General features: G+C 39.6%; 1 protein-coding gene across 1 annotated transcript; it reads right to left on the bottom strand.

The window, feature by feature from the left end:
- Positions 1-12: 12 nt before the first annotated feature.
- LOC116217545 (SH2 domain-containing adapter protein B-like) lies at positions 13-13,263 on the bottom strand. The gene is made up of 3 exons (XM_031557345.1): positions 13,023-13,263; positions 4,331-4,502; positions 13-363 (listed from the first exon to the last, which is right to left on the bottom strand). Exons 1-3 carry the CDS (start codon positions 13,261-13,263, stop codon positions 240-242), a joined length of 537 nt encoding a protein of 178 aa, XP_031413205.1. The 3' UTR covers positions 13-239.
- Positions 13,264-13,472: the final 209 nt, after the last annotated feature.

Below are 13,472 nucleotides of genomic sequence, written 5' to 3'. Positions count from 1 at the left end.
ATCCAAGTTTATTTAGTTAAATGGGCATCAAAAGAAGACTAAAAACCTCTTAACATACCGAAATTACAAGGTCTTAATTCAGCAACTGTCACTATACATCATGTAGGCTGACAGTCTCAAACCCTCTGGGTGCCCTTTAGAGCTGAATTAGTGCAGCAACAGACTGAATAATTTTACTTTCTTGCACCAGAGAAGTTATGGCTTTTAAATGACATTTTCTATGTTTTACTGACAAGTACTTACTTCAATGAAAGAGAATAGTCGTGCTTGCTTGTTTGACTGTTTCTTACAAGGTAGCTACACTCTTTACATAAACGTAAAAGGTTTTCTGCATCTGTCCGACTGATTGCTCCATGATACCATCTAGGAAAAATCAGAGATTAATAAAGACATGTCTCTCAACTCATACTACTTTACTACTTTATTTCTTTAAGGTGTGGATAGCAGTCAATATCATATGGATATATTTATGATCTAATACACTGCAGATAAAAAACATGTTGTTTGCTTTACCTGAAATTAACATTATCACTTGCAGAGGTTTGTAGTCTCAGCTGAAGGAAAAAAAATCAGATCAGGACAGCATGTGATAGAACTGGCACACTTACCAATCTCTAGAATAAGTGGAATAGGTGCATCTTCTATGTAGAAATAAAGTGAATGGGGAGAGGAGGGTCCTTTACTAAACTGCACTGCAAACTATCTCCTCCATACTTGCAGCTCTGTATCAGCAAGTAAAATTTTACAATCCAGTCAAAAGTGCTTTGTCCCTTCCCAAAATGTTCTCCAGCGAGATAACGAGCCTTGCCCTCCACAGGGTTGATTGCTTCTCTGAGAGATCTCCCCCTTCCTGCAACTGCAAGGTGCACTCTGAAGCACTGCAGTACAACACTTCCCTGTCTTCCCAAGCAAGATAATGCATGCATCAGGAATATTCTCTCTCTCTCATTACCAGGAACAAAGACTGGCCTTGTGCAAAAGTTTCCTTTTGTTTGTTCTACATTTATTTCCCTGTTTAACTTACTCTGAGAGATGCTCCAATTAAATGTAAGTGAATAAACAGAAGTTCTTTTATCAGAAATCACTGAGTCAATGTCAATTCTGCTGCCAAATCTTGCGAATGTGATAAATGAAAATTGGTGTTACAAAAGAAAAATTCATTTTGTGTCATGCTACAGCTAAAGTCTATGCTAAAGAAAGCTACAAGTAAGGTTATTCTGCAGCATACTCATGACAGACTAGCAAGGGATACCCTAGACAGCTCAATCACATCACAAATACCACAGAAACAAAGATATTTCTGTTTTCAGGCACCTCATCAGTTATTTACTGCTGAAGAAAACTTCTCAAAAAGCAGATTCAAGACTAAATTGTCTTCTGAATGTAAGGAAGAATACTAATATTGTCAATCACAAAATGCATTTGAGAGAGCATAAAAGCCACTTCTATTATTATATATATATAAATATAAATAAGCATTTCTTTTTTTTTCTTCCTAAAAGACCAAATGCAGCAAAATAAAATGTGACCTAGCCCAAATCAGGGAGATACTGAAATCTGATATTTAGAGGGAAATATTTAATACATTCTTTGGGCTGCATGTTTCCCAGTTTGCAGGGAGGTTCATTGAGAGCAAGCACAGAGTTGGTGGTTCTAGGGGAAGACAACAACAACAAAACCTAGTGATCCGAACACTTAGAAAAAAAACTACAGCAAAATCTGAAGACAACTGCTGATGGGAGAGAAATGATGCCTGGAAGCTGTTCTGGCTACAGCTGAGAGTCAACAGCAGTGCTGAGAAGTGTAATTGCTTGTGAATCATATGCCCATGTAAAAGGGACATTTGGCTTGCTCCTGTTCCAGCTAGCTAAAGATAAGCATAGTGCTATAATAAGTTTAAAGCTCCTGCCTAAACTGCAGTTTCAACTGTATTGTGGCTGTTTCCTCTGGGCTTGTCTATTTTTTAGATGTCAACATATAGATATTTGTATAGAAAGTTCAAAGATCCAGAAATGAATGACGTGATAACAAAACTGTAAAATAACTTGTAAAACACACCAATGCAAAAGCACAGGACATGGGAGCCTAAAGTCATGTATATCTCCTAAGGTATCCTGGAAAACAACTGCATATAGTACAAACCTGGAAGCAAAATTCAAACACAGTCACACACTTCCTAGGACGAAGTGAAAGCATCCTGACCGTGGTTTATATAAGTTCTTCCTGATTTGCCTTATTTTGTTGATGATCATCTAACAGCCACTATATGGCCACAGCTCCACTGCAGAGAAGACAGCCGCAGCAGTCATGCGGTAGGTGTGATCAGTTACTACAGCTCACAGAATGCACAATACTATTCTGTTTCTGAACTGGTTAGGGCAAAACAGGAAGTCAGACCGTGTGTGCGCAGCAGGGAGGGATTCACTTTCAATAGAATGCACGGAACGCACACTTTCCTTTTTCACTGTTACACTGAGGAAGTGGAACAAATTCATTCAATTCCCCTGTGTCTATGAGTTAACTCAGTTTATGGTTATGGATTCCTTAGTCAGAAGCGACTAGAAGTAATTTCTTTATACATTATTACATCTTGGACTTTCTGCCTGTTTAGGAAACTCCCAAATTACATACTAAAAATTCACTTGTTAATTTGCATATTTTCATTCCTCTAGATCTTGTGCTCCTCTCTACAATAAAAAAAAATCCATTCATAAAGAGAAAGGATGGAATAGTGCTGTTAAGTAGACTGACAACAATAAGAATTGAGTACTTTGAATTATTACAAATAATCTAAAGTACAATAAATCCAAACTCTTCCATTTTTTGACCAATTATTATTAACTGGCCATTCATTTCAGTTTTGTTCCTGCAAAACAAAGAAGCAAAAATAATCTTGCGTGTGTGATTAACTCTTAAATGATTAAAGGAAATAAAAGTAACTCTGCAGACTACAGTTCTAAATTGCAGTTACATTGTATAAATCTGCTACAATAACCTATTTACGAGTCTAAAGTTAACTGACTGATGTTCGCCTTTCCACAATGTTTTAAGTGTATTTTACAGGTTACTGTGGACTGAAACAATTCAATTTCAAGAACCAAGTTTTACAGCAAAAATTTGCAGTCATCAGTAATTTTTCTGTATTGTAAGCAAGTGATTTCACAATAGTGATTGCTATTTCTTCTGTTCTAGGTAAGTCTATCCTTTGTTGATAGGCAGGTGCCTCAAAGGCTGAGGCTGACTGGGTGGAAAATGATACCACATGGATTATAATATTCACTGTTTCAAGCTGAAGGCTCCAAATGCTAATGTAATGTAATGCAACATGCAAAAACAGTATATCAAAGGAAAAGGAACTGCTGGAATCACCAGTGCTCAGACTCAACTGACAGAGGAGATTCTCTCCATCCGAGGAACTGGAAGTGCAAAAAGGACTCAGTGCTCATCTTACCAATACCACTACATTCAGGCATGTCCTCTCCTTCACTTGAAAAGAAACTCTGTGTCTAAGAGAACACTGTCTAGAGTGGGACTCCTTAAGGGATTAAAAACACACATCTCTAACTTTACCCTTTGAACCTGTAGGAAAACTCACTGCTCACAACTATCAGCATAATCTGTGTAAATCATTCCACAATACACAAGACCTTTATTTCTTTATTTATCAGGAATTTTGGGCCCTTTTCATTATGCTGCACTTGTGGGTCACTCCTTCACACCCACCAGTCTGTCTGAATAATCTGAGGAACAGTAATGATGCAGGACAGAGGCCATCCTTGCAGACAACAGATTGATTAACTTCCTGGAATTCTCCCAGAACTTGAATTTGGAGCTGACAAGGCTGCTTCTACATACCACCCTCAGATCTGACACCACAGAGCAGTAAGAGTCTCTTTTATTTAAGCTTTTTTACTTTCTCATCAAAATTCTCCCTACAGTAGCATTATAGCCAAATGCAAGGCATTTCCTGAGGTACTAGAAACACAATATGCAGTAATAAAAACAGAAGAATTTACACAGCTTTAAAGCACAATTTAAATGTACATTAAAATTACTTGCTTTTCTTAATGCAACACAGTAAGCATGGTTTTAAGTAGAATACTGCACATGACTTACAAGATGAAATTGATTGTTCCTGAAAGATTCCTATTTAACTTTATATCGTTTTTCATAGAAGTTAATTTACATTTTAGAGAATTAATAACAACAGTTCTGAGTGCAACTAACAGAGGGGATGCAGAAGAAGTGGAGATGGAGTGGGATATAGGATATCTGCTGCTCCTGTAAGCAAGAAACAAATTGCTGGAGAGCAATTACTGGTGTTACTTACATCTGCTTTTCCAGTGGAACAGTTGGATCTATTCTTTCTCCTAGTATCCCACAGAATTCTGGACTGCCATGTTTGATGGGTTTAAAGCCTCTTCCAGGTGCTCTTAATTGCCTGCGCTGGTCATTTGAAGAAGAAGGAGATGCTTGCCGTTTCTCACTTCCATTAAATTGGGCTGCAAGATATTAAAAAGTTACTTCTGTAGGCAAGTTTAACAAGAAGCAACACGGCTGTAGTATTTAGAGAAGTTTCACGCTTCCCAAGGAGAATAAGCACAGATCCATTAACATTAAAATGGTTTGCCTTCAAAGTTATATTTATCATCCAGAAATGTTTCCAGCAATGCAAATTACAGTCCTAAAAATCCACACAGTCCTAAATCCTGTTAAAATTGTCAGTGCTTATGTTAACACCTGGTGTTGTCTTCCTCAGTAGATGATGCTGGGGAAATACTACTTGCAGTAATGAACACAGGCTTTCAGTCAGCTGCTACAGAACAATGGGCAAGTGAGAATATCACAAACTCAGCTTGCCTCAGCTTACATGAAATCATCCACACACTGATCTGCTGCACTTTCAGACAGTTGACACCCATCTACATGCATCAGAAATGCTAGCAAGGAGCAAACAGTTTAAAATGTTTTCTTTTACAACTCTGCCACAAAGTTTGCATATTCAAATACTAGGATATGAAATGAAGAAAAGGAAAAATTGCATTTGTTATGTTTCTCTCACAAACTGTATTACGTCAGGAAAAGCAATATGGTTATTTATCAAAGCACATATGAATGAGGCCTGCAGCCTCGTTCCTAATAAAAAAATACACACACTTAGAGATTTTACATATCTATAAATTCAAAAAATTGAAGGACAGAAGCAGCAAAAGGAGCTATCTACTCCTTCTAGACACACACTGCCTTCTGGGATTTGTTTCTTCAGTGTAGAATAACCAGCTGTAGATGGATTCTTGTTTCTAAAAATCATCTAGTGGAGAACAGGTTGAACAAACCTCACTGTATCTGCAGGCAAATATGACAATGCACACAGAGCAGCTTTTGTGTGAATTTTAACAGCAGCATTAGAGAAAATGAAAATATTGCAAGGACAGTTATAGAGAATTGCTACCACAGCATGTTGTAGACCACATGCATTTAGATCTCAGCTTGTGACACACAGACAGCTAGGCATGCGTCTGGTAGTACTTACTGCTTTAAAGCAATTGGACAATAGGAAAAAGCTGTAATCTTCAGTAATATAATTCATACAGAATAGAAATGTGTTGGACATGGAAAAATCTTGTGGAGGGTTTTGCTTTGGTTATTTTTATATGCTTTCCACATGCCTTGGGCATACTTTCAAATTGCCCCTCTTTTTTGAGAAATTAGGCACTAAATATTATCAAAATCGGACAGATGTACTAATTCACATTCCAAACTATACAGGGCAGAAATATGGTCACATTTTGAAATGTACACTCACATTTAACTTTACTGATGGATAATGAAAGCTGACTAGCATAACAAGGAGAAATACTGCATGTGTGTACTTGCAAGTGACACACGAACAGCACTGTTGTTTCAACTTCAAGAAACATGTGGATACAGTGATTTGGGAACTCTGTGAATGTAGGTGATCTTAATATTATCAGCTAATGATTGAGCAACATCTTCCAGACGCCAGAAATCAGTTCATAAAAGGAACATGAAATTCAGTTCCTAACAGTAGCAGCAAAATCTTTAAAACATTATGATGGTTAAAAATAGGACTTGTTAGGCAAAAATAGCACAGACAAAGTTAAATTTCAAATGTTTCGAATGTTTTTGTCTGAAAAGCTCAGACAGACTCTGGACTCGTGCCCTATTTCTTTTTTGTGAACTAAATTGGTGGGAAGAAGCAGTCTAAAGGGATATCCTGGCAGACAAAACTGGCAAGTGTGATAACTCAATTAGGCACCAACCCATATGATGTTCTTATCAGATGAATTTTTAGGGCATTGTAAATCCACTCTCCATGTAAGTTGCAGCATATATAGCAGCAATTCAGATGTTAAACTCCATACAGATAGGAGTGAAAAGTTAGAGTTAGTTACTGCGCTGGTATTTGTGTTTATGTGGATGTCAGCTATGGAACTGACTGCATCCCAGCCTTTCCTCACCATCCTCATGCGTTCTCTTCTCCTGCCTTTAGCTGGTGACTCATCCTTCTGGTGTTGGTGTGGCAGAGCTGCCCCGCTCCATGTTGACCAGCGTCCCTGGCACTAGCAGTTGCATCCAGCACATGTAGCTAAGCTTGGAATTTGAAGATACTCCATCAAGGGCTCTGTGATCAGTGCTAAGTGGTGAAAACTACTACCAGATGGCCTGCTACACATCAGAGGGCGACTTACTTTACTAAGCGATCCTGAGACAGGCTCTACAGACCTTGTGTGCATTTCCTTTTCTCAGAGGTCTGATCTCCCCACAGCACCACAGAAAGGTGTGCTTTCTCTCACACCCAAGGAGGAACTCGTGTCAGCTTGAAGGCACCAAACCACCTCTCTGGTGTTGCTATCGCCTTTTTCAGGCAGACTGACTTTCCACAAAGTTACTTTGTTCCTGTGATTTTGCCATGCCTAGCTCTTCTGGGCAAACTACTTTGCATAGCTCAACAGGAGGCCTAACAAGATAGGCCCCGCATCTAATAAAAGCCTTTAAAAACACATTTCAGCTCAAGCCATTATTTCCTTCCTATTTTCTTCTCTGTATTGCCTCCAGTGAAACAAAACCAAAACTTTTTCTGAAAGTACTCAAGCTGCAGACAGCCAAAATGCTGCACTCCATTCCATACAGCCACATCTTTCAGCACTGCACATAACAGCTGCAGCACCCAACCGGTGCTGCTCAGCCATCACAACCTCCACACACCTTCAGTTTGGCACATCTCAGACTCCAGGCTGGAGACAGACAGCTTCTCTCCATGCTTCAGCAACGAATCTTGAAGTCATGCCAGATGTACAAACGTCTTCCTAAAAAGGCTTTCATGTGTAGTTGACTTCATGGTAATTCTAGTGTTTCTTGCCATTTTGGCTTCTCTCCTAAATCCATCACCTAACAAATCAAAAATGTTTGCTGCGTAAAGCTCATTGTGTCTGCACTTCACATCACAAATGCATGCTGTTCTCTGCAGATGAGAACAAAGGAAGGTTTTAGCAGGAGCTGCCTGCAGGTTCACAACCTCCACCGCTCTGGGTAGTTGTGGGTCTGTGAAGTCAGACTTGCTCCTTGCAAGAATTTCTAATACCATTAGACCAATGTTGTGATATTCAGAGAAATCCATCTGAGTTCAGAATTGAGTAAAACCCATCCAGCCTGTTTAGCTAGCTATATTACAGAACCACGGTATGCAGAAAAGTAATTCACACACCTCATCATAGTGTCAGTACTTCTCCAGTGCAAACATTTCATTGTTTCAAACTTAGGAGTTGGATCTCTTCTTCTCTTATTTTAAATATTTATAAATTCAAGGAATTAGAGTAAGTACAGAAAGAACGGGTTATGCAGCAGCATGCAGACAGTCCTGATACGTTGCTTTGTAACAAATAACCAGGTGCCTAAGACATAGTGAGCTATAATGAATGACGCACCCCATTTCAGAAATCTTATTCATCTAAAAGCTTATTTTCCTAGCACTGTAAAACAGAACTCTGCATGTTGATGTGAGCCCATAAGGAATCCAACCATATCATAACACTTTTTAATTACATTTCTTCTTAATCTGCTAATTTTGTACAGCAATGTTTTAATTTAGTATGCTTTCATCAAAGTTTACTATATAATGCTTTAGAAGAATATTTACACACAGGCAAATCAGAAAATGTAATACTATCTATAGATTGTGCCTTGTTAATTTACATTCACGTATATACAAATTAAGAATTACATGATGAAGAAAGAATTGACAATGCTAAGGTCTTTTTAAAAATCAACACTCAAAAAAGACTATTTCAGAATTCACTCATTAAAGATCAAAAAAAGCGGTCACAGAACTCGGTGACTTCACCAATGCCAAGTAGTGCAAAATAAGAAATGCAATAGAAACTAATACATTTATTCTCTGGATTTAATTAAAACTCAACATTTTCATACGATATGCACAATACACGAAGAGGAAGGCCTAAGATTTCCATGTGCATGCATGACTCTTGGGACAGTAACTTTTGAAGCCAGTAATCTCCCTTCTGTGTCTGCTGTATTACTAATTGAGAAATCTATGAGGTGTGATCTCACTGCAGACAGATGTGCCCTGGCTCCACAGAGTTGTACAGTAAATATTTAGCTTGTATCTCAGTATTGCTAAACAATGAACTTTCTGTCTCAGCTATTCTACATACATTGAAAGAAAAATGACCTCTGGGTACACACAATCACTACCCTTGTGCTGGAAGATCACTGACTGATATTATTCTTACTCATTGGAAAATTATCAAAAATACTACATAAGGAAAAGCTCAGCTCACAAGGCTAAAACTATACTAAAACATGCTGCAGAAAGAAGCTGCAGTTAAACAGCTTCAAAGAATTCTACATTTAAGTATTTAAGTGTCACATACACAAGCATGTGTTTCTCTCCAATATCATTTTACAGTCCTAGAGCTTTATTCAAATAAAACATTCTTTGCTCAAAAGTAGTTCTAGTCCCAAGTGGTAAGAATGGCTGACTACACCTCCAGCCAAACAAATAGACACAAGGGCAAAAACTTGGATGTGTCTCAGATAATGTCCAGCCAAAAGTAACTGTAACTGCTCAGTTTCTTTGCAGGAGCTCTTCAACAGCAATCTGTTGTCCCTGCAGACTTTCTCATGGCACTCATGCTAGCCCAGAGATCTACAAAGGCAGGGATAAAAAAAAGCACACCAGTCTCCTTCTGTGGGGCAGAAATACACATGCAGCTATCAGGAGAAGGCGAGAGACCTAGTGTCTGAAAAGTGGGAGCCAAGAAATCCCAAGACCATAGGTCCAAGTCCATCATAGGACAAGAGTTAAGTAAGGGAGAGATGAATAAGAGAGAGTAGGCATAGAAGAAAGTCAGTGGAGAAAGAAAGAAAAAAAAAATAAAGATGAGACCACAAGAAAGAAAAATGTGCAAGATGCAGGCATGGCAACAGAGGGGAGAAGACAGGAAATCCTCTCTGGAATCAAGAAAATTCTCTGGGAAACTGTGCAGAGCAGTTGAAGACCTACTGCAAATCCACTGCCCGTGGCACTGCACAGCCCCTGCAGGCAGCCTGTAGATCCTTCCAAGCAGCAGATATTCTACCTCTGCAATATTGTTACTAAGACCATGCTGCAGTGTAGTAAGGTTCATCAATCAGGAGACTGATGTTGTACATTTCCTGTAGCTATGGACAGCTTTGCTGCCATCATAAGGAAACAAAAAGGCTCTAAGTAAGTTGGGCAGTGATACATAGGCCAGAAAAAGGGTGCAATAGCCCAAAACAAAGAAAGGACTTACACACATATGCTAGACTGACTTTCAAAATCTGCAAAACAGCTGTTGTGGTACTGGAAACCCAGTCATATGTATCTCCTTAGAATACGGTCAAACTGACCAACCTATCCTGATGCACAACAGATATCTCAAATTGTAGCCAGGATCTCACAGACAAGTCTCCCAGCACAATTCTTGTAAACATTTTAATTGGCCTAACTAAGGGGATGAGTCAGCTCAGGCAAGCCTGAACTGAAGCCTGCTGCCAACGCAGCAGGGCTCAGGAGCAGAGCTGTACATTCTATTTGAAGCCATATAAACAGGTTAAGATTTTGAGTTAGAATTCATGCAGTGTAGGGAGAGAGACTGTACTGCACAGCATGCAGCAGAACTGGATGGTGGCTTACATCCAAGTTCTGAACAACTATTATCATATACTTAAGGTTAAGTGACTGAGTATGGAATCCCACAAGATTATGTATGTATGGCATGCCAAAGCACACCATGCTGCTAGAAAGTAGAAATCAGATTTCTTTATCCTTCTTCTCTTTTCTGTGGGACTCCAGCAAGGGGCTTATTTTTAAGCAACTGCTTCAGATTCACCTGGGTCTTTTGCTCCCAACTCCTTTTTTCAGGATAGATTCTACAGACATCAGCTTGGTTTGGAAAAATATAACACCAACTGCAACATAGAGACATGCAAATAAATGAAGCAGAGTGGTAGAATCACTCACACAGCACGTCTTCACTGCTTTATTATACTGTGCTACAAAAGAAATGCATTTGTGCCATTCATCTGCACCTACTTATCAGGCAGTCAGGTCAGAAACACCCAAGCAGGGTACTGTCACAGCAGGCTGTATATAACATGAGCCCTGTAGAGCTGTGGAGACAAGTAACTCCCCATTTATGCAGTGTAGTAATATGGTACACAGGTCTGTAATATCAGGGAATAATTCAAGTAGAAAAAGGCCTCGGGAGCTGCATAGTCCAACTTGGCAGGGTCTACTATGTGATCAGATCAGGTAATTCAGAACTTTATACAGCCATCCATTCACACAGGATAAAAACATCTTAAGATGAAGACCACAAAATCTCCTTAGGCAATCAGCTCCAATGCTTGGCTGTCCTCAAAGAGGAGAAAAATTCTTCTGCATATCAAGTCAGAACCATGTCTTATTGAACTTACGCCTGTCTTCTCTAATCTTCTCATCACACACCAGCTCATCTGTGAAGAGCTTCTTTCTCTTCTTGATGACTTCCGCAGATACATTGAAAAACTACTTATTTGAGCTCACCAAAGTTTTCTCTTCTGCAGGCTAAGACCAGTTCTCAGCATCTCCTCACTGGTAATGTGCTGCTCTTTCCTGACATTATGGTGTCTCTTTGCTGAAATCAACTCTTATCAACATCTCTGTGGCATCAGAATAGTAGACACAGCATAGCTGACTGCTCACGGTTTGGATGGGCACATGCTCTGCTGGGTGAAACACTGGCCCAAAGAGTTGTGGTCAATGGATTTTAATCCAGTTGGCAGCCGGTCACAAGTGGTGTCCCACAGGGCTTGGTAATGGGGCCACTTCTATTTAACATCTTTATTAATGATCTTGATGAGGGGATTGAGTGCACCTTCAGTAAGTTTTCAGACGACACCAAGTTGGGAGGGAATGCTGGAGAAGAGAAAGGTACTACAGAGGGATCTGGATAGATCAATGGGCCAAGGTAAACTGCATGAGTTTCAATGGGGCCAGGTGTCACCATCCCTGGATGTGTTTAAAAACCATTTGGATGCGGTGCTCAGGGACATGATTTAGCAGAGAGTTGTTAGGTAGTATGGTTAGGTTGAGGTTGGACTTGGTGATCTTTAAGATCTTTTACAACCTCAGTAATGTTACGATTCTATTATTTTAACATTCCATATATTGTCCAAGAAATATCAACTGAAGGGCTACTGGCTAAATTCCTGTTCACACAAGTGAAGATGCTGCTTTCCTCATCACGACTAGGGGAGCACTGCTAGCCATGTTTTGCTCACTTTTCCCAGGATTCCCAGCCCATTTCCAGTAAAGCTGTAAACTGGGAAGCCAGCCAGTCCTTACTTTGTATCACTGAAGGGGGTTAGTCTGCTCCAGATGTGTATTTTTAAGTTTGTTCTGATTGGATTTCACAAGCTTATTGTCAGTCCATTTCTCCAGCCTGTTCTATTCCCTCTGAATGACAGCTCTGTCTCCTTCTCATTTGATGTCATTCCAAACTTGATGTGCATTTCCTCCCCTCGACTAGATTCCTGATAAAGACATCAAACAGGGAGGGTTCCAGAATTGATCCTCTGTAAAATCACATTTATGCAGAGTCCAGGAAGAACATCAGTCACTAAGCACTACCCTTTGGTAGTCCAACAGCCTGGAAGTATTTCCACTCACCTTGTACTATACCGATCTAGGCTATAGCATTTCAAACTATGTAACGGGAATGCCACAGTACAATGTGTTGAAGGCTAAACCTAAGGCAGATGACACCTACTGCTCTTTCTTCTTACTTCAAGCACAGAGATTCTACCAGTGAAAAAGCTTTTGGCCTTTAGAATCACACCAGTGAATGAAGCCCCTTCAGCTATTTCTGGAAAGCAACAGAAGGAAGAAAGGAGAACATAACCAACAACAAGCACAGACATTTGCAGAGAGAGCAAGACATTTTCTGCAAGATCTCAATGACTGAGAAGTTCTGCAATTCAGAAGGATTAATCTGAAAACAAGTTCTACAAATCCACAGAGATGATGAATGATTAGATTGAAAATGACAGCTATCAAAAAACACTGGTGAGGAGAAGCATGTTATTGCAGGCACATTACATGGCTTTTTGTCCCACCCCTATAAGAATTGGCCCACAATTTAAGGATCTTGCAAAGCCACTCTCTCATCATAGATCCACCTAACAATAAACACTATCTGCATGACATTCATTAAAATAGGGGGAAGATTGAGAGGTGGGAGAAATGAGATGTTTACTAACATTAACTAAGTGCTGAGATAGTTCACAACAGCTGAAGCACTGAACAGAAAAGTGCAATGTTGCACATTTCTGAAGATTTTGGACTAACCATATTTTCTTTTCAGAAATTTCTACCCTCCCTCGGACCCCAAAAGAACAAAAATATTATAATTCTCCCAAAGGGAAAAACAAATACTGTAAGAGAGAATTTTCTGGCCAGAATCTAAGAATCCTACCTGCCAGAGCTGGGATTGTGACTTTATTCCACTCCCACGGCTGATCATACTCATCTGCGGGCCTGTCATCATCCTGTGGCAATTTGCTTTCTCGTAAACGTTGACTCACCACACTTTCAGAATCGGATTCCATACCACTACCTTCTGGTTCATAGGGTGTGTCATAAAGCTGCATGTTTTTCTGATGGGTCTTCATGCCTTCCTGCTTCTGGAACTCTGTTGTCAAGAAAGAAAATTGCATCAGTGTCACTACCCACAATGCCTTATCATTACTGTTAATTTTAGAGCATTCAGCTTCCACATACTCCTTAATTTCTACTTAATTACACAGATTGCAAGCTGCTACAAGACTTCTAAATTCCACCTCTGAGTTTGGTTAACTGTCTGGAAGCAGAAGCTTGCTCTAGCTAACAATCATAGTACGGAAATCTTATGCCTCCAACACACCCC

Source organism: Meleagris gallopavo, chromosome Z, assembly GCF_000146605.3.
Source record: "Meleagris gallopavo isolate NT-WF06-2002-E0010 breed Aviagen turkey brand Nicholas breeding stock chromosome Z, Turkey_5.1, whole genome shotgun sequence".
In the NCBI taxonomy this organism is placed as follows: Eukaryota; Metazoa; Chordata; class Aves; order Galliformes; family Phasianidae; genus Meleagris; species Meleagris gallopavo.
The sequence above is the reverse complement of the archived record's forward strand: the minus strand, read 5'-3'. Positions and strand labels throughout refer to the sequence as shown.